The sequence below is a fragment of the Cupressus sempervirens genome, chromosome 4 (assembly GCF_028749045.1).
Source record: "Cupressus sempervirens isolate cs-2001-9-10 chromosome 4, ASM2874904v1, whole genome shotgun sequence".
In the NCBI taxonomy this organism is placed as follows: Eukaryota; Viridiplantae; Streptophyta; class Pinopsida; order Cupressales; family Cupressaceae; genus Cupressus; species Cupressus sempervirens.
Window position 1 is genome coordinate 624,385,986 of NC_143121.1, and position 20,717 is coordinate 624,406,702.

A 20,717-nucleotide genomic window follows, 5' to 3' on the forward strand; every position below is an offset into this window, starting at 1 on the left:
TGTTTTATTAATAAAGCTAAAAACTATTACTAAGAACACAAATGAAGCACTATGAATCCTTACCAAACCAAGAAGTTTTGACACCATTTTTCTCTTTCATCGTCCTTTCTTATTTAACCATTAATGAAACCAAATGAGAGAAGAACAAAAACGTCAAACTATTTATTTATATTTCTTTATATATTAATCTTTTTGTAGTTGCTTTAATATCCAAGTGTTAAAACTAAATTGTAGCTAACATACTAGATTGGTTATTTATTTCATTAGAACTTTATTTGGTACCAAGACAAGGGGTGTTTGCACAATTGTTTTTCTTGCTCTTTTCCTTTTTCATTTAACCTATAAAATGGCCAAATGAGAGCAAAATGAAAACTTGGAAATCTTTATTTTCCTTGCTTCAGAAATTTAGGCTTATGTAGTTCACCAAATATCTAAAAGCAATAATTAAATTATTACATCTAGTGGATGAGATATATTGTTCATTCTAGCAAGTGCCTTAATGAATAATTTTAATTACAAAAATTTGAAAAAGGGAGTTAGACCATGTTGGATCTTATGTGTCTGGACACACTAAGTTATTCTTTAAGTTGTTTTATTAAAACCCATTATGAATTTGGAAGATGTTTTGATTAGATGAACACATAAAAAGTATAGATCTATTATATGTCAACCATCAAGTCAAAAGGAAATACATTGTATGATGGTAATATTGACCAAAACATTTTCTTTTGTGTATCTTTATTAATTTCTTAAAAGAGATTTAGAAAGTGAAGTGCATCTTGGATTATAAAGATTTACTTTGAATAAAATTTAAGTCCTATTAAGATATACCATAGATGTTCCAAATTTATTTCATAGAGGAAAATATTTCAAGATTACTCTTATTGATTTAAATGTCTATTTTCTTTGGATAATACAAATTTATAAATATATGATAATTTAAAAATATTAATTAAGTAATAATTATAGTGGTATAGTTATTTAGTATTTAATTTTAGTTATTTTAATTAGTTAGTTAGTTAATACTTTTATTTCATTTAGGTCACATTCAATGACCTTCACCATGTCATGTAGCTAAACCTTTTGGGAGAATTATGGAATGGACCTCCCCAATAATGGCTTGTTTGGACACCTAATGCTAGTAGGTTGCCTTTATCATTAGAGTGTGTAGAAGGGATTTTATACACTCAAATTTTGTTTTCCTTCTCCCTGATTTTTGAATGGCATGCTTGTGTTGGCATTGTACATGCATTGTCGTAGAGTATGTGTAAATAAGTAATTATATTTTATGTTATTTCATCTTATTCTGTCAAAAAATGGGGCTGGCATTGTTTTCTACGGTCAAGTTGTGGGCATGACAACATAACAACATATTTGCTTCATTTAGGGCCCTATATCACTTGTATTTGGGATGTGGCACCTATGCACTTCCTAGCAATCGATGTACTTTGTGTGTTGTGTTCGATTGTGTGAAATTTGTGCTATTTCTAGTGATGTCTATGATTTTTGGGTCGTGTTTGACTTTCTAGTGGCAGTTGTGCTCTTGGGCAATGCTAATTTGATTTTATTTCATCTTAAATTAGTAATCATTATTGTGCAAGGTTTCTATTACTGATTTTTCATTATAACCCCTTGTGTCAATCTTGATTATCACAAGTTATTTTGCTTTAATTTACTTTTAGGATAATGAGTCCTCTCTTCATTGAAAATTATAATGAAGAGGGCCTTATGAGCTTGAAAAACTTCAACAATGAAGACAACTTTAGTAAAACTAAATGTGACTGTTTTAATAGAAGGATACACACCCCAATACCAAGATTTCTTCTAGAATTTATATTCAAGCTTCCCCAAAGCTACAATTTTAAGAGGTTGAGTCACAAGTCAAGAGCCTCCAAAGCTAGAAGGTGTCACTAGCAACCATATTGGAAATGTGTAAATCAAGTCAAAATCCCAATAATATTCATGTCAACAAGAGAAAATAAACAAAATATTATCCGCATACTTAAAACAAATATTTGATTGACTAGATACAACTTATAGAGCACAAATTAGCAAATCAAACCTCACAAGTAAATCTTTCATCACTCTAATCTTCAAATCCAATCAACCAAGCTATATTACCCTACGAATCCCACTTAATAGTACAATATTTGGCTACGAAAGAAAGTTCAAGAGGGATTTTAGCCCAAAATAAAAGTAAAGTGTTAATTTGGGGAGTTGTGTCATTATCCTTTGATAGATCAATAAAAGAAATCTAATTTCCTCCATGTTTTGAGACACGTGTGTTTAAAAGATACAAGGAAAAATGAGCTTCAGGAGACTGTGATGTTTTTTTTAAAGCCAAGAGGTTGCTCAAAGTGATAACTACCTCATTGGGCTATTTCCACAAAATTTGAGGAAACATGATAAAATGTTTCCTACACCTTCCTAAAAGATTGCTCACCACATTTACAAAATTAGTTGAAATATTTGTAAATCATGTTTCCTTCATTATGGAATACAAGCTTACTATGATGGATCTGTGTAAAAGAGTAGATGAATGCTTATCTTAAAGATAGAGAGACATGGCTATTGCATTCTAATGGATCATTCTTTAAAAATAAACATTAATTGAATCAATAAATGACATTTTAACAATTGCGTCATGCTTACCCTCCTTTAACCTTATTTATTGAGTTCTTTGTCAACCTCTTTTAACCCTCTTATTGAAGGGCACATCAAGAGAAGATCAAGTGGCTTAATTTGACTCAACACAGGAAACATACCAATCCAAACATAGTAAGAATTATCATATTAAGAATTTCTTTCTTGATTTAATGGGTGGTTGTCCATGGTCACTCTTGGTGGAACAATTTCTTTGGGTAATTTTGTTAACAACCGAGACCACCACCTACTAACTAGCTACATAAAGGTTCCCCTTCACAACTAGCTTTAGAGGGACTATGGCTTCCTAGGTTGCGGGAGTTTGAGGGAATAATAGGCATGTGATGACCTTACATGTGTTGGGCCACACATGTGACTATAATACAACCAACAAATTTTCCTCCCCAACTCAAAGATTTGGGAAATCTTGCACAATTGGATATAGACTATAACAATTAATGGTCTTCAATGAATTGTAGAGTTTGCATGTTTTCTTTCAAATTTTATTTATTGAGCTCTTGGTCAACCTACTTTAACCCTCTTACTAAGCCACTAAACTTGTGTCCAATGTGGATTAGACTTCTAAACTTCCCTCTTTAGTTTTAAAAGGTTTCATGTTCCAAGATCATTGGTTACTCTATTGGTCCCTTCTTGAAAGTTGATGATTATACTCCATAGATGTGCACTCCACATTTACTTGCATTCTACTGGGTATCGACATCTCCAAGCCCTTTTACAAAAATTTAGTTTTAATGGTTGGGGACAAGCCTTGAATTTAACCTCTTGATTATGAGGGTATCTTCTTCAAATAACATTGTTGCTTCTCGATCAATCACTTAGCTATGAATTGTCCTCTCTCATGTCACAAAGGATATACTATGTGGTACAAGGATGCTAATGAAGAACACTTAAATTTTCATGCTACTAATTTTCCATTAGATGATTCCTCCTAGGGTGATAATGTGTCTTGCTCTGTATATAATTCTAATGCCCTAAGACTTTGTATAACTCGTCATTCTTTCCTTGCAATTAATATGTCAATGACTTTAGACCAACTCTAGACGAATGAGATGGATGACCATGGTTCTCCTCCTTGCATTAGTAGGCTCTTTGTGGATGAATCCCTCCAATTTTAGTATTGTCCTAAATTTGTACGCTTCATGACAAACCCTCTATGGTGATTTCTCCCCATGTTTTCCCTTATAATGAGAATGCGAATGATAATATTGCTTCAATTGTTACTGGGAAGAAAGTTCCCTCTTTCCAAACTTGTACTCGAGTTGTGGGTAAAACTGTAACTTTCTCGTGATCTAAATTTGTCTACCTAGGACATTGGTGATCCCTCATCTCTCTTTCGCATGTAGTAATATTTGGCAACTAGGTTGTAGTTACTTCTCTTTCTTTTGGTTGTGTTGTTTGTCTATTCCTTGTGGCCTATTTCATTTAGCCTTCTGCAACATTTGCATAGAGTCAAGATCCTTATTTCCAACTTTTTCCTTTTCTTTTTTGCCTTTATACAAGAGCTTAAGCCCTTTCAAAATCCTTGTTTCTTCCGACCCTTTTGTGAATATGTAACTTTACTATTATACTAATAGAAAGAGACTAGTCATATTTTTAAAAAAACTAACAAACAATGCCCAAGGGTTGCTACTAGATTATGCCACTTCGAGGGACTTTTGGGAGGATTTGTATGCTTCATTTTCTACACCATTTTACTGCTATTAAAATTTGATAATGATATTTGGTTGCTCCCATAATACCAAGTCTTCAATGTATTTAATCTATTTTCTCATGGGGTAGTTCAATCAATCTTATCAGCTTGCAAATTATTTATAGTGGGTGGTGATAGTGAAGGGTTATGGAGGTCTTTCTAGCATCATCAAGAATCATGGTGGTAAGTTCAAAGAACCCTTGAACAAGTCAAGGATTAATCTTAGTCTTGGGTATTAGGTGAGAAGGCCTTCAATGAATATTCTATGTACAAATAGATGTATAGCAATATTAATCATCCCAATCCTTCTCATCCATTGGCATAGGCTAGAGTAACAGTCTAAAATTCTTTGGCCAAGTATTTTCGTTTTGCACATGCTTTGCTTGAAACTAACTATTTGTGCTTTGACCTCAAGCTTCCCTCCCTATGTAGTGTCATTGCATGACCCCATTTGTGAGGGAAGGTTCCCACCAACCAAAGGTGGTCTACGAGAAAACTTGGGCTATGGTCGGTGGGAAAGAGATTAAATGATGCCTTCTCATTCGGAGACTTGCAAGTGTAGTTTGATAAATTTCCATTTTTCTTGGCTCTCAAATTTAAATGCACGTGATATTTGAATTGCTAGTTGTTACCATTTTCAAAATTGTACACAAACGTAAGAGTGGACGAATAATTGGCTAATATAGGATTGACCAATTGGGCTAATACCAAGATGGCCGAAGCCTAATGGTACCATGCCCTGCAACAAACAAGAAGTCTTAGGTTCAACATGGTATTAGAGCCCAGATCAGTAAAGTCAAACCAAGCCAGGATCCCCAAAGACTCAAGAGAAGGTACTGAAGACTGAGCTGCATGTAAGCGGACAAGCCGCCAACAGGGCCAGCAGCTTGCTGGTACAGCAGCCCACCAGAAAATGGGAGGTCATTGGTTCAACTCTTAACCAGTTCATTAAAAGTTAAGCAGTAATGTTATCCTTTCTTGTGATGATATATTTAGTGGTGAGGTGTTCTCACTGGTTTTCCTCGAAAGAGTTTTGAAAAAATAAATAACACTAACTATAAATTTTGATGTGCTTTGTCCTATCCAACTAATCATGGGAGTTTAAATAAGTCCACAGCTAATGATGTATTTGAGGAATTTTTGATGAAGTTTGTACAGAACAACCATTTTATTTAAGTTCAATAATGGAGTGGCATTGCCCTAAAAGCAAAGCTGCAGCTTTTTATCATTTAACAAGAAAAGAGCAACTTCACAAAAAAATCAATCCCATTTCTATGAATAACATGCGTATTAGCTTAATTCTAAAAAAATAGAATTCTTTCATCAAATAAGGTTCTACTCAAAATTACAGTCTTCATATTCTGTTACCATTTGACCAGGATAGAGAATTCAAAACACTCCACGGGCAGTCAATTATTATTTAAAACAAGGAAGCAGGCTACACAGAGACAATTAAAAACAGTGCAATTAATAACCATTGCAAATGCCAAAAGATTGTCCAAAGCATACAACCAAAAAACACAATTTCGATCCACTTTACAAATGAGGAGCAGATTTGGCTCCTTGACTTAACATGCTAATACACAAAATGTCCATGATGCCCACCATGTTAATCTTTTTGCAAGGTCCACTGGCAAAAACATTTGTGTGCTCATCCAAACCAATCAATACATCCTTCATTGACCGTTTGTAGACACCCATTCATGTTTTACAGGAAAGGTTAAGGTTGTTGAGTAAGTAGATTATAAATGAGGCTCATCATATATTGTCTGATTGTCTTTCTTTAAGGCACGGTTTTCACCCTTAGCTATTTACAGAAGCATGAGTTTACACATAACAGCTATGCTATTAGTCGTCTGATGCCCCTGCCATTAATCTTAGCCTTTCTTCAACATTGTGATTGTCTGTCTTTTGCTTCTCTTCAATCAGAAGAGACTGCAAATCACTGCCATTGGCCAAACTGTTAAATTCCACTGACTTTGATGGTAGGGAGGGATAACGTCTCTGGCATAAAGTCATAAGCCTCTTTATTGACTGCAAGTACTTCCGGGTGGTTTCATCATTCATGATATGAGCAACACTATTTGTATAGATCTTTTCTCGAGCTGAACGTTCATGAATACCAACCATGGTCACACCTATGGGCCATGGTGCATTTCCAATAGCCATCTTAATGTATTGATCCATTGCAGCTAAATAGTCCCTTTTCATGCAGCATTCCACCACAACCATTAAAGCTTGACGAATGTCATCTGGCAGGCACTGCACACTCAAAATAAGTGAAACATATTTTGTAAGCATTTCTGAAGGATAAATTGTGTACATTAAATTACTTGTAGGAAAACAACACATGCAATTATACATCATTGCATTGAAATCTGCAAAGAAATTTGTAGACATTGACTCAAAATTGTTTAAACCAAGTTGAAATGGAATCATGGAAGGAACAAAAAATGGTAATGGAAATGACAAACTTCTAGTAACACCTAGGAACATGATCTCAAAATGTTTTATAAACATTCCTGAAGTTAATACTGAAATCACCTGATAGAAATTTGAACTCTAAAACTGGAACATTTTCCTAGATTTTAGATAAAAATGGCCAAAGGCGCTCCAAAAAGATTCTACCATATTGAGAATATTTTATAAATGGTCCCATGAATATCCTATGGATGTAGATATGTTTCAAAATCTTTAAAAAGGTCCCATGAATACACTATGGATTTTTACTACTATAAATTCTTAAATCCTTGTTTATCTTAAATACTTGTAAATGTTTTACTCCTCATCTTCTATATCTTACACCAGTATAACTTACACATCATTTATACATATAATTCTATAGAAAAGATGTACACATACCTTACGGGTGCATGGAAAATGTATTTATACTTATCGTTTGGAAGATTCATATTTTGATTTTCCAAACCACAGAGAACTGATTGTTAATTTGGTAGAGAGCTTGCACAAATATAACTTGCACATCATTTATACATTATATAGAAAAAATTCGTACATACTCTGCAGGCAAGTGTCAAATGTAGTTGAAATTATCATTTGAAAGATTCATGTTTCAAATTTCAAATCTTCAAACCACAGAGAACTAAATGTTCATTTAGATGTCTAAGTTGAAGTCTTAGCCAATCCATTTTGGCTAGATATTGTGATTACTTAACAGAATTAACTTCATTTTCGGGTTAAAATTGTTGATTGCAATATTAGAATGTAAAATGTTTCCTGGGTTTAGTTTATACTGAAAGTGGAAAATTATAATTGATCATTCATTCCTCTTACAATACATTTATTTGGCAGGGTAGAGCTTATAAATTCAAAAGCAATTAAATTTTAATATCTACTCATTTCATCAGCCATATTGGTTGATTCTGACATTTTAAGGTTTCTTCAGTGCAATGTGATGGTATGTTTCAGAGCCATATGAAGGATAGTTTGCTATACCAGAAATTACACATGTTAAATATAATACTTGCCAGTCATCAAAATTCAGGCCTGCAATCTGATGGTATCACGTAGCAGTTTTCTAAATTAAAATAGCTATTCTGTAGTATCAGATGTACTTTTCCTACTGTTTTTTTGAAGGAAGAAATCCGTCGCAGAACAAAAAAGATAAGATCTCTCTTTTAGGGTTATCAGATTAGGGCTACTAATAAGTTGACTGTAGCTATAAATCGGTACTGCACAAGAGTTTAGTTGATTGCTATAAGCATTTTTTGTGCAAATCGAGAAGACAACTACAAATATGGAAGGTGCACGAAGAAGTTGATCGCATTAGGCTTTTCCTTGGTGGAGTAAAAATGTAACTACTAAGACTATAGAACATAATTTTTAGCCGAAAAGCTATTATCAATTAAAAATCAACAGATTTCTGTGATGTCGAATGCCTGGCCATACATAGTTCGTAGGGAACATTTGATCAGTGTGCAGGTGAAACATAACCCATTCTTGACCTCTGTGCCATTAATTCTTCAGCTACTTCAACCCCTGGCAAACATGAGAGTTTGGCAACTTTGGAATAAGCCCTCTAAATAATTCAATGAGAAATAGAATGAGTAGTTGGAAGTAGGGGTAGAAGAGGGGAAATGTCTATGCAGGCATCAAAAGGTCCCTGACAAGACAATTTCTTTGTATTTATTAATTAAATTAAATTTTAAAACATAACTACTTTTTTAATTTTTGCTCTAATTAATAAATAGAAACACATTGTCTTATCAGACACCTTTTGTTGCCTGTATAGACATCTCCTAGAACAGATGACCTGCAATAGTTTTAAAAAAACCTGTTCAACAAATGTATTGTGCTGATCCTGCAAGAAAAACAAAAATGGCATGGCTGCCATTTGCTTTGACCAGAGATTTTCAAAGCCTCCCATTTTATCACAGGTGGCAAGGAGGCTGGCAAGGCTTGTTGAATTGGGCTATACAGTTCACATCCGCCAGTTGCATTTGTTTGCAAGTTTCATAAGAGCTTTGACCAAATTTATTTGGTGTGTTTCCTACACTTATTCCTAGCTTTGTTGGAAAGTCTCAAAGGCTTTTCACTAATTAGATTTTCTGCGAGTGTGGCAATCATTGTGCACCCTTAGATAACATCTCTTTGAGGAATTCTGTAAGTGGATAAGCACCAAAATTTGAGCTGCTATTCTCAAAACTTTCATAGACAGTTGCGAACCCAGCACCACGTCCATTTTGCTGGTTATTACTAACTTGACCTAAACCCCATGCTGCACCTCTGCCATAGTCAGTTATGCTCCCATTTCCTGAAATCCCATAGCCTCCAGAACTACCTGTCTTAGTATAAGATATGGCTCCATTGCCAGACATATTTCCCCCTGGAGCTGGTTTGTTGTCATATACTCTGGTTGCTGGATTCCCATAACCAGCTGGGGACTTTCATAGCTAGTGGGAGTCCTCCAAAACTGCCACCTGTGCCAGTAGAATAGGTTGGGATGGTTCAAAAACCACGACTGCCATAGAAGGTAGTTGTAATATTCTCAAAGACTAGATACTTCAACATTTCCAAAATATTGGACAACGCCATTATCAATTATAAAAATATCTTGCAATGTCTTTTCTCTGTTGCCGCATCTTCCTTGCAACACTACTCCAGCCTAAGAGTTACCGACGAGTAGTTTAGAGTAAATTGTATGTAGTCATTTATATCTGCCATACTCCACTGCTTTCAGTCTGATCTTAAAACTTATTTCTATCCTTTCTGTTAGTGTCCACTACTTTTTTTGAACCACTCATCCCAACTGAGAATAATGAAACAGAAGCACTCAGATTCCATGGACAGCACATTGCTGGCTGCATCTTCTCCCCAAAATCTGCCTCAAAGACTCGTATAATGTATTACATATATATTTTAAATTGCCCTCACACTTCTAGCTACATAATCTCTCTGACCAATTAGGTGCCTTATTTATCCTTCCATTAAATGTCTAATGGAGCATTTCTGACCATTACATTTGACAGAAATCCACCTTCACCATGTTTTGATGGATGCTCAGAAGGGTTGTTGAATCTGGCTTACACCTTCCAGTTGTTGAAACATAGCACAAAAAATGAATGGAAAGCAAATAAAAAATCCAGATAGCTATACAATACAATCTCCCAGTTGCAATATTATCCTCCTAAGTTACAAATGGAGAACAGAAAAACCTAGACAAGGCCTGAGTTGTTTACATGATGCATACAATCTGTCCAAGAATAACCAAGGCATGTCAACGGTTTTCTTGGCAATTAGTTTTAATTTTGGCATTGAGAAAATTGGTTAAATATACAAACACCGTAAACTTAGGCAGTTTTGTCAACAATATTTTTATAATTGGTAATGTCTTTGACCAATGCAGTATAATCACAATTCACGGTAGGTCCATATCCTTCACCATTTCCATAGCCAGGTGCATTGTATCCAGTATGTCCATATGAAGTGTACCCAACTCTACTTCCTCGAGCAACAGCATGCTTGGTATTCATTCTAGGTCCATAAGGCCCTGCTGTATCCAAAGCCAGCACCAAAATTCTCTCCTCAACCTGCTCCACCACCAAATCCACCTTAAGTATACCTGGCATTCCTAGTAGATTGTTCCTTGGGGATAGATCGCTTGACTTCTACCACCTTTCCATTGAGCTCACAAGAGGGCTTTTGCAGAACAACATTCACAGCATCTTCCGAGTCATAAGTGATGAACCCAAATCCTCAAGGTCTTTAAGTACTGTGATCATACATTACAACCACATCAGTAATTGTACCAAACTGCAAATTCAACTAGTAGGCTTGAAGCTGAACTTGAAAACCTTGGCAAGCATCCTCTCAACCTCTGCCAAAGAGATAGATTTGGAATAGGGGATGGAAAACCATCAACGATTAGCTGAAAGCAGATATATGTCAGATGTGGTAAGTGTCAATGCCTTGATAAACACGTATGTGAGATATGGAAGTACACTGAAGGCACGCAAACTGTTTGACAAAGTGTTTCAATGACATGGTTTCATGGACTGATGGTATCAACCCAAACTCCACACATCTTCCCAGCATAAATGCCAGAATGAGGGCTTTAGAACAAGGTATGGACATCTATAAAAGCATGATTGAAAGTGGATTTTCATATGATGTAGTAGGGAATGTGTTGATAGACATGTAGTTGGGAATGTGTTTATAGACATGTATGCAAAGCGTGAATGCATGCAATAAACAGTTGAATTATTTGGATCTCATCCCCTGGACTGCAATGAATACAGGATATGCACAAAATGGGCTGTTGAGAAGGCCTTGAAGACTTTTATGCAAATGCAACTGGTGGGTGTAAAGCCAGACTCCACAGCCTTTTCCAACATCCTACCCACCTGTGCTAACATGGGAGTTCTGAAGCAGGGTATGGACATCCATCAAAGCATTATTGAAATTGGATTATTATCAAATGTTGTGTCTGTTAGTGCCCTGATAGACTGCACATAGGAAGGAAAATTTGTCGGGCATGTAAAATTCTGAAACTCCATACTGAATATTGGGCTTCTGTTGAAGGATTAGACCAGGTCTGAGACAACTCTATGCCAATGGGAGGCCTGCCTTGATGTAAATGTTGATATTTATGTGTGTGGAGCATAAGTCTGAAACTTAATTCTATTCAAAGACTATTGAAAGATACAGGAAGTCTCCTTCATCAAAGTCCAGACAATTGTTAGTTTGATTCTCAAATAGGTTAGATATTAAATTGCAAACTCTTTTATGTGACTACTTTATAAATTAAAACTATAATCTGCTAATTAAATGAATGCAAAATCTGTTTCAGTTTGTTCTTATTTATAAAGGTTGAAGTTAGTTCATTGCAATACAAACATTATTTTATTCAAAAGGCATCGATTAATCTAGAACATGAGAAGGTCTGGAATCCATTTGACAATATGCCTGGAATTCTAATCATTGAAAGGTGAAAGGGGAGTGCAAAATGTTTTTAGCAAACATGGTCGCATACTACATTATCCCTCTTTTAGAGCATAATAATTGTTTGTACTTGTAGGACTAGAGACTGTAAAGTAGTAAAGTTGAAGATCTTATTGCTTGATAAGTTTTTGGAAGTAGCATGTAGCTTGAATTGTTGAAAAAACACTAAATAAATTGTCCCCAGCCTTTCAAAGTTTAGGATTATCTCAAGAAATAAAATAGTAAGAACAAAAAATACACCATTTCTATCATTTTCCAAATTTGTTTGTGAGTGTTTGTATTGGAGTATTGAACATTTGAGTGCAGGCATTTGTGAATGAGGATTGATCGAGATTATCATACTTGTCAACTTTAAGTCAACCAAATTTGACAGTACATAACACTTTTCTAATTATCTTTTTCCTTTGTTTGCATTCTACATTTGTAAATGCTAAGGTTTAATTATATTGTGTTTATTTCTAATTTTTTGTTGCAGTGATTGCAGGGTCTGCACAAAATGGTCTTTGAAAGGATGCTCTATCACTTTTTGAACTAATGAAGTACTTTGAAAAATGCCTCCTCAACCATGTTAGCTTTGCTTGTATTTTATTTGCATCCAACCATTGTTTAGTGCACACAGTAAGTAGACTACAAATACTCTAGTGGCATGAGTGACTCTTATTGCATTACACCTATAATTGATCATTATGTGTGCATGGGTGATCTTCTTTGTCATGCTATCTATCTCAAGGAAGCTCTAAATTTTATTATCAAAATTCCAACTAAACCTCTGATGGTTGTGTGGATATGTTATTATCGAAATTCCAACTAAACCTCTGATGGTTGTGTGGATATGTATGCTTGATACTTGCAGATATTTACAACTAATATTCTTTCTAGGCTAGCCTCCAAAAATGTTACAATACATGTACTTGTGTCAAACATTTATGCAGAAGTGAGCAAACTGGATGAGGTTCAAAAGTTGGGAAGACTGATGAAAGATGAGAGGACAAAAAAGATATCTGGATGTGGTTGGATTGAAGTTCATAAAGCAGTATATGATTTTTGTGTAGGAGACATAATGTTGTAGAAATATGCACTTTTGAAAAAAGTATATTGGGAGAAGAAGGCATCAAAACACTTACTAGATTCAAGACATTTGTTGAAGGATGTGGAGGGAAATAACCATTCATCATCCTTTATGGTCAGAGGTTGGCAATTGTATCTGGATTGTTAAATCCCTTGGAAGAATTGTTAGATTTGTCTAGAACCCATCTATGGTTTGCCACACAGCATTCAAATTTACTGCAAGATTGTTGCAAAACAAATTTGTTAGGATAGATGCATATTGGTTTTGTAATTTCAAATAAAGACAACATTCTTGCGATGATTATGGGTAACGATAAGTCAAGCAACCTATATACGCATGTCTGCACTATTTCAAGGTGCATTGTTCAGACCTGCCATGGTAAGAAGGGATCAGTGTTGTGAGGTTTTCACACCATCGCCCCAAAATTTTTGGGGACCCCTTTTTTAATCGCCTTGGCAAATTTTTGAGTTGTCCAAAAAATTTTGATTTGATTTTTTGAAATTTTTAAAGTCTTAGGCACCTTCAGGCCAAAGGGGAGAGGGTTAAATTTATTTTCACTTGGTTTCAACTTGATTTTCTAGAACAACCAATTTCATCCTTAGGCCGGACAAAATTTCAAAGAGCAACACTTGGCATGATAAAATTGTAAAATTTGTACTTAGACGATTTCTTTTGAAAATTTGGATATAATTGTGTAAATTCGGATAATTTTCAAAAAGTGAAATTTTGTTAGATTTGAATTTTTTGAAAAATCTTGAATTTCTTTGGTGAGAAAAAATTTTCTTTTGTGAAGATGAAATCAAATTGCAAAATCGATTTTAGACTCTAAAAATGATTTTATTTTTGTCAAAAAACTAAAATTACTTGGCAAAATCGATTTTAATTAAACTGCAAAAAAATTGGCTTTAATGGATTAAAATTGCCTTGAAAATTTTTAAGCCTTTAATGAAATTGGTAATTTAATATTGAAAAATGGCTTTTGGCTAGCCAAAATCCGATTTTAATGACATTAATTGCTAAATCATCATTAAATAGAAATATTTAGCATCTCAAAAGCATTATTTAATTACTTTTTGCAATTTTGGTCTAATTGGCAATTTAAAAAAGTAAATTTCATCTTAACAAAATTAATTTTGGGCTAAGCATTTAATTAGGGGCCATGTCTTGTGTTTTAATTAATTTATTTTTGCTCCCAAGGTCCCAGTTGGCTAGCTAGGGAGGATGAGCAAGTAGGGTATAAGAGGAAACTCTTTCGCCTCATTTCTTAATTCCTCACTCTTCTTTGGTGCTTAGGCAATTTTTGGCTAGGAGCAGATTTTCTCATCCTTGAGCAATTTTCTTAAGGCAGATTGGCATCTTCTTTGGGTGATTTTTCCAGCTAGGGCAGATTGGCATTATTATTGGCAAATTTCTTCATAGTAGAGATCTCTATGTTTGGCGATTTTCCATGATTGAGGGCAGATCTACACTCTTCTTGCTTGGTGAATTTTGTGGGAGCCGAAATTTGTGGAAGACAAAATTCTGATTTTCAAAAGGGGCTGCGATTTCTGCCCTAGTTTGGGCAATTTTAATTGGAAGAGGTGATTGTGATCAAAGGTTTGATTTTTTGGGGCAAATGGTGGACAATTCCGAGAGCACTAAATTCTGATTTTTTCCAACTAGAGCCTCAAGATTTGCAAGGGGTTTGAAATTCTCGAAATCTAATCCTAAATTCCAAAAGAAGAACCGGCTATTGGTAAAGGTAATTTCAAATCATTTAGAGTTGAAAGGGGTCCTTAAGCTGATTTCCTTATTTTGTTCTTGTCTAGATATTGTCTCCCTTGGTTCTTCTTGCATTCATTATCCACCACTTCACCATCCTATCATAGGTTGACAAGATGGTAGATGTTAGTGCAAGCAAGAATCCTAAGGGAACAAACACTGAGAAAGACAAAGAGGATATGATGCCCAAAACAACTTTCTTCTCGAAAATGAGGCGAATAACCGATACCAATGTCAGTACAGTAAACATAATACAGGTAAAGGACAGACCTAAAGGAAGGACAATCCCCCTTGGCAAAGAAGATATACAGAAGGTAGTTGCATAGTGCAGCCCAAGCATCGACACTTCCATTTCAACTATGATGAGCGACATTGAAATGGCACTTGATTTTGAAGACGTCAGAGAAGAAGATATCAATGAGACAAGACTTGGATAAAGATTGGATGAGTTAGGAAAGGTTGCTATCAAAAAGAAACATTTGAACACCCTTTCCTCCCTCAATGCCTTTATCGGATTTGCAAAAGAATATGAGAAAGATCATGAGAAGACACTACATGCAGTAAGCAGCATGATGAAATTGGTTGAGTTCAAGATAAAGCATGCACCTTGTCCTCCCATGGAAGAAGTCAACAAAAGGCTAGCTAAGTTCATTGCTTTAGCTAAAAGAATGAAAGAAAAAGGGAGAGTTATATTAGAAGATCATTTGATGTAAGCCCAAGTGGCAATTTCTCTTTCTTCTAGAATAGGACAAGTGTCCAATTTTGATTGGCCACCATTTTGGTGCCTTCTCATTGGTTGCCACTTTTCCACTTTTTTCATTGGTCCATTGACGAAGTGGTGTCTTCTCATTGGCCGATGGGGTGGCAACCCTAATTAGGGTTCCTAGGATTCAATCTAGATCGTCGGTTTTGCCTCTTTATCTCTACCGTCAGTTGTACATTTTGGCCTCTATATAAGGCCATTTTGCTCTCATTTGTGGGGGAATTATGTTGGAGAATTGTTGCCAAAATACTATCAAAATTGTTCTTTATTCATTGTTGTGGCTTGCATGGTGGATATACAGATTATTTTGGTGTATTGCATGGTTCTTATCATCTCTCAAGTTAAAGTAGGCTTTCATTTCATGTTGTTGGAGTGAATGTTTGATAGGGATCTACAACTAGGCCACTAGCATCTTAGCTGCTGGTTAGGAAGCCTTGTGTGGTAAACTAGTTTTCTTTTCCTTTGAATCATTGCATCTATGGAGGTGGAGCCGCTGGTTAGTTTTCATTAGATTCGATCTCTATCCATTTGCTAATCTTTCCATTCATAGGAGTAGGAGTAAAATAGCGAGTAGTTGAGTAGTCGAATTTCACTCTAGGAAAGTTAGGAAGGTAGAAGTCATTAGAAGCACTATTGCCTCCTCGCGCAATCAACATTATCTGGCGCTACACCCTCCACCATCACTGTCAACATCGACATCACCTGACACTCATACAAAATCATCACCATCTCACCAAAAACCCAAGTCATCCTTGAATGAATAGTGTAAGGCCACCTACGTGATTACCAGCAAATCACATTGATAAACTGAGCGAGTATCCACAAGTGTAAGGAAAAATTGGAGTTATTCTCATGTCCCATGAGCATTACCTTTTCAAGAGAGGAATTGTGTGTTTGATACTCCGTATCAGATATTCAATTGCGAGTATGTTATGTAGTGGTACAAAACTCACATCAACAATCAAGTTTTATTTATTGTTGCATATCAGTTGTGTATGGATATAAACCATATTGTTGACATCATAAAATTAGATGTACAAAATGCAGTGTGCATCGCCTGCATGTACTAATTCGGTATTTGTTAGGCCCCATTTAACAAAACCGTAAAGATGCCATGACATTTTTAACTGTTTCTCTAAAGCTCTGCCCATCTCTTGAATGACGAGAATGGGAATTTTTTATTATTTTTCAAGAGCACTGCACATCTCTTGAATGAAAAGGTGGAGGATGATGTGGATAATGGCCAGAGAACACCTAAAGGAAATAGAAAGATTCATGGCTAGCAGCAGGGAATGACTGAAATTAGAATAATTTGAATGCTTGGATTTGAGGTGAAAGAATAGATCTTGTAGTTATTTACACCAAACTTTGTTATGTAATCCACTCAATAATATGAAGACAACATTTCCCTAACATCCTCTTGCTAAGTTGCCAAATCAGGAATGGGAACGGGTATCAGTACGTGGGTACGAAATGCTGGTATGGCATAAATTTTAGTAGGGGATTGGGTTCATTTTTTATATGTCCATGCAAATATATATGTATGTATGTATGTACACAACTAAAAACTAGAGTTACATTTAAGTTTAGAATGTCATATATCTATACATAAGTTAAACAAAACCATTACAAATTTCAAATTTTAAACCATATCATTCTAATTTAAATTCAGGCTTTGTATCAAAAAGATCAAGTCAGAATCCCATGATAGATAAGTTCAGAGTTCGCTAATCATCTGTCTAGGACTTAAAATATCTAAAAGATCAAACTAGAATAATTAAATACTTTGGCATTTAAAACACAAATTCCAAGCGTGTACCCCCAGGAGATTCGTTTCAGAAACAGATTCCCATACATTTTGTACCCAAAAATGCCCAGAAAAGTCCCACAATTCAGCAACTTAGTCCTCTTACATTGGATTAAAATCACTTGGAATTTCCGAGTATATCTTCTTATCAGCACCTTGTTGGGGTACAACTGCTAGTAGGTATTTGTCCTTAATCGATAACTAGGGGATAACTCTTAAGATTTGCAAAGATGATGAATATATATATATATATATATATATATATATATATATATATTCAGTTAGGAACGTTACACAGAGGAATCCAGATAGTTACATGCATAATATTATGTCTGGCTGACTGTAAATCTAAAATCTTTTAAGGATGACTTTATTGAGTTCCGGGCAGTGACACAAAAGAAAGACTGATACAAATTTATGTTTCTGACAGAATTAGAGGATGCATTTCACAATAAACATAGAAACCCTAATCCAAAAACTCACCCTTTTCCTACAAAACTTGAATAGGGGCTTTAAATATCGGGCGCACTGCTTAAAAGTGGCAACCATAGATTTACCCCGGCCTGTTCTCTTCTCAGCTTCAGACCTGTCCTCCAACTCCTGCTCCCACTCCTTCAAAAGACGCTTGAAAAACACCAAAATCTTGTCCTCGTCGCACAACTCGTCAAAATTACTCTTGAGGCGCTTCAGGTCCTTGTCAACATCAACCCCATCAGAGCCCCCTCCGCCGCCATTATCATCAGATCCCACCTCGCCTTCACCGTCAGAACCCCCTTCTTTTTCCTTCCCCTTCTTCCGCTGCAAAATTCCCGTCTTTTGGCGCTTCTGCAGCTCTGCAAGGTCCCTCAAGAAATCATTCCGCTGCCCCTCTGTCATATCGGCATCGGGGTCCATAATTCCAGCTTTTAAGAGGGATTTAAGCCTGTCCAGCCTCGAATCATCATCTTCCCCAAAAAGGGTTATTGGTTGCTTCAAGAAGCGTAAACGGCGGATAACTTCAGCTCTTGGGAGCGCCAACTCGTCAATCTTTTGCTCTTCTGCTAAATCTTCCTTCGATTTGACAGAGTTTTTGCTGATGGCGGATGATGGGGTTGGCGAATTGGGATTAGGCGTTGTGCCGTCCTCTGACGGTCTGTGCTTGTGGGCATTTTTCTGGTCCAGTTCCCTGCGCTCTTCCTCACGAATTCTGTCAATTTCTTTGCGATCAATTTCAGATCTTTTCACGAATTTTCTTCCGCCAAAATCTGATTCGAGACGTTGCCGCTTCCGCTCCAGCTCCTGTTTCAGGAAATCCATCTTCAACAAATTTTTCGACCTTCCGAGGTCTCTACGAGGCAAAATTCGATAACAGAAAGATTTGCTTTTATAATTTAAGTATTAAATAGATAGTGTAACATGTTTTATTGAAATTAATTTCATAATTTTTTAATATTTATGTATTAAGTTTTTATATATATAATATTTTAGTTGAAGAGTTATTAAAGCTAGCCTCTTTTTAATGGCACTGTCTATACAAGGACCAAAATGCACTTTTATTAATTAATTATAAATTTATATATGAATGTTCATTTGTTAGAAAATACAAACAAATTGGTTATGAGGTGCATTTTGGCCCCTCCATAGCCAAAACCTTTTTTAATGGGCGGATGATAGTTATGGTAACGAAAAATCGGCTGAGTTGAAGTTCTCTTCTTAAAATTTAAAATAAAATTTTAATTTTAATGAATTATTTACTAATTACTAAATCAAATCTGATAAAAGTTTATGTGGACACGTAAGGAAATATGGAGCAATAAAAGGAAATCATAATCATAAAAAACATATACCAAAGTTACAAAGGCCACTTGGAACTCTTAACAATGCAAATAGGGAAATGCCCCTAAATTATTCATAAACTATATAGATGGATTAAGAACACTTGAATCATGTAATTAATTAATTAAAGGTTTTGGCTTAGGCCTTTTACCAAACACAAAATAAATAAATCAAATATGATAAAAAGTTTTATAAAAAAAAATTAATTTAGACAAACTTCTTACATAGTAAGGACCTCAGATAGATGTGGGAAGATATTGAATGGGAGATAAAGTGACAAATGTAGAATATGATTTGAAATAATTAGGGAAGGCACGTAGAGACAAATAATCTAAAATTTATAATGAACTCTATATTACTGAGGTCACCAAAGAAGTGAAGTCAGACCTAGGGTTCTTTGAAGAACTGGTAATAATTTGAAGGTTCATTGGATCACAAATGGGAAGAGCAAAAATCAACCAATTGGTAGAAGATGCTTGGAAGACCCTAGTTATAATAAGATTCGGGGAAAAAAAAAGTCAAGAAATTTTTGCCAGCAAAAAGGAAAGAGGGAAGATTATGTGTTGAGGGCTATGGATGATGGATGGGTATCCCCTATATGGAGAGGTGGTCTCCTAATTTTGATTCTTCTAACCTTGATCCTTATGAAAAGATTATGTGGACGACTTCAAAATATCTTGATCAAATATCGTTTTGAAGAATTCCCACAAAAAATTAGTTGAACCCTAGGAACATTAATCAACATCAATGCAGACCTTGCGAATGATGAGTAATCTTTATATGAAAGAATCAAAATGCAACAATGAAAAAGATTTTGGAAGAAATTAAACTCAAAATTGATGATGAAATTTGGATTCAAAAATTGGAAATAGAAGAAAATTCTTTTTGTTTAAAATGCAAAAGACGGACCATATGGAAGCTAATTGTCGGTCTTCACATAAAAAACACTAAGAAATGGATTCCTAGGAATTAACAAGACAAGAAACAAAGAGAGATGAAGCCTAGTCATAAATAAAGACCTAAGAGTTTGAATCACTCCTCAAGATAAAACATCATGGGCAAAATCACACAATCTCAGTTACCAAGACAAGCAACGGACGCAACATCCAAAACAACCAAAGAGAAGACATGTCCAAAACGACATAAGGAATGAAATGAAAGATAATTTGCGCATTGAAACCAATATTACTTCTCTTTCATATTTTCATTAGTTAATAGCAACACAAGCATTAATGCACAATGAAAGTGAAAGGTTTTAAAAGCAAGGGTTCAAGAGTCACTTTCCATACAAGTACATATCTTTTCAAATTCCTTTCTAGAAATACATTACATTTAATCACATTTAAACCATCCAATTATACTAACAACTTTACATCTATCATAAACATACTAGTATGTTCTCTATGATATTATCCCTTGTACGTACTACTAGAGGTTCAAGATGAACGTGATGGGGTCACAACACAAGACTAGACAATAGTAGAAAACATTGAGAATAGTCACCAAGAGACAAAATCAAAAGCCCAAATGGGAGAATTGTCAACTCCAACAATAAATTATGAAAGAGCTCATTTCAACAATAAGACAAGTGTGACAACAACCACAAGGAGAACAATAGAGAAATTTGATGACTATTCCAAGAAAGGAAAATACCAAAAACCAATGCTAGCCCAACAACATGAGGAAA

The 20,717-nt window shown here is 35.2% G+C and overlaps 1 protein-coding gene, 1 long non-coding RNA gene and 1 pseudogene across 2 annotated transcripts; all 3 read right to left on the reverse strand.

Annotated features, from left to right (window-relative positions):
- Window positions 1–5,806: 5,806 nt before the first annotated feature.
- Window positions 5,807–18,551, reverse strand: LOC149562776 (splicing factor Prp18 family protein). The gene is made up of 2 exons (XM_089826191.1): window positions 17,699–18,551; window positions 5,807–6,616 (listed from the first exon to the last, which is right to left on the reverse strand). Exons 1-2 carry the CDS (start codon window positions 18,509–18,511, stop codon window positions 6,203–6,205), a joined length of 1,227 nt encoding a protein of 408 aa, XP_089682317.1. The 5' UTR covers window positions 18,512–18,551; the 3' UTR covers window positions 5,807–6,202.
- LOC149562777 (uncharacterized) lies at window positions 8,790–9,555 on the reverse strand (annotated as a pseudogene).
- LOC149562778 (uncharacterized) lies at window positions 9,962–10,896 on the reverse strand. Its single transcript, XR_016363983.1, has one exon. It is a non-coding gene; the product is annotated as an uncharacterized LOC149562778 (long non-coding RNA).
- Window positions 18,552–20,717: the final 2,166 nt, after the last annotated feature.

Bases quoted from the DNA above. Each gene is read 5' to 3' on its own strand.
- LOC149562776 (XM_089826191.1), bottom strand. From the start codon at position 18,511: ATGGATTTCCTGAAACAGGAGCTGGAGCGGAAGCGGCAACGTCTCGAA. The intron at 6,617-17,698 runs GTGAGTTTTTGG...TTGAGTGTGCAG, and splicing joins TCAAGTTTTGTAGGAAAAGG to TGCCTGCCAGATGACATTCG.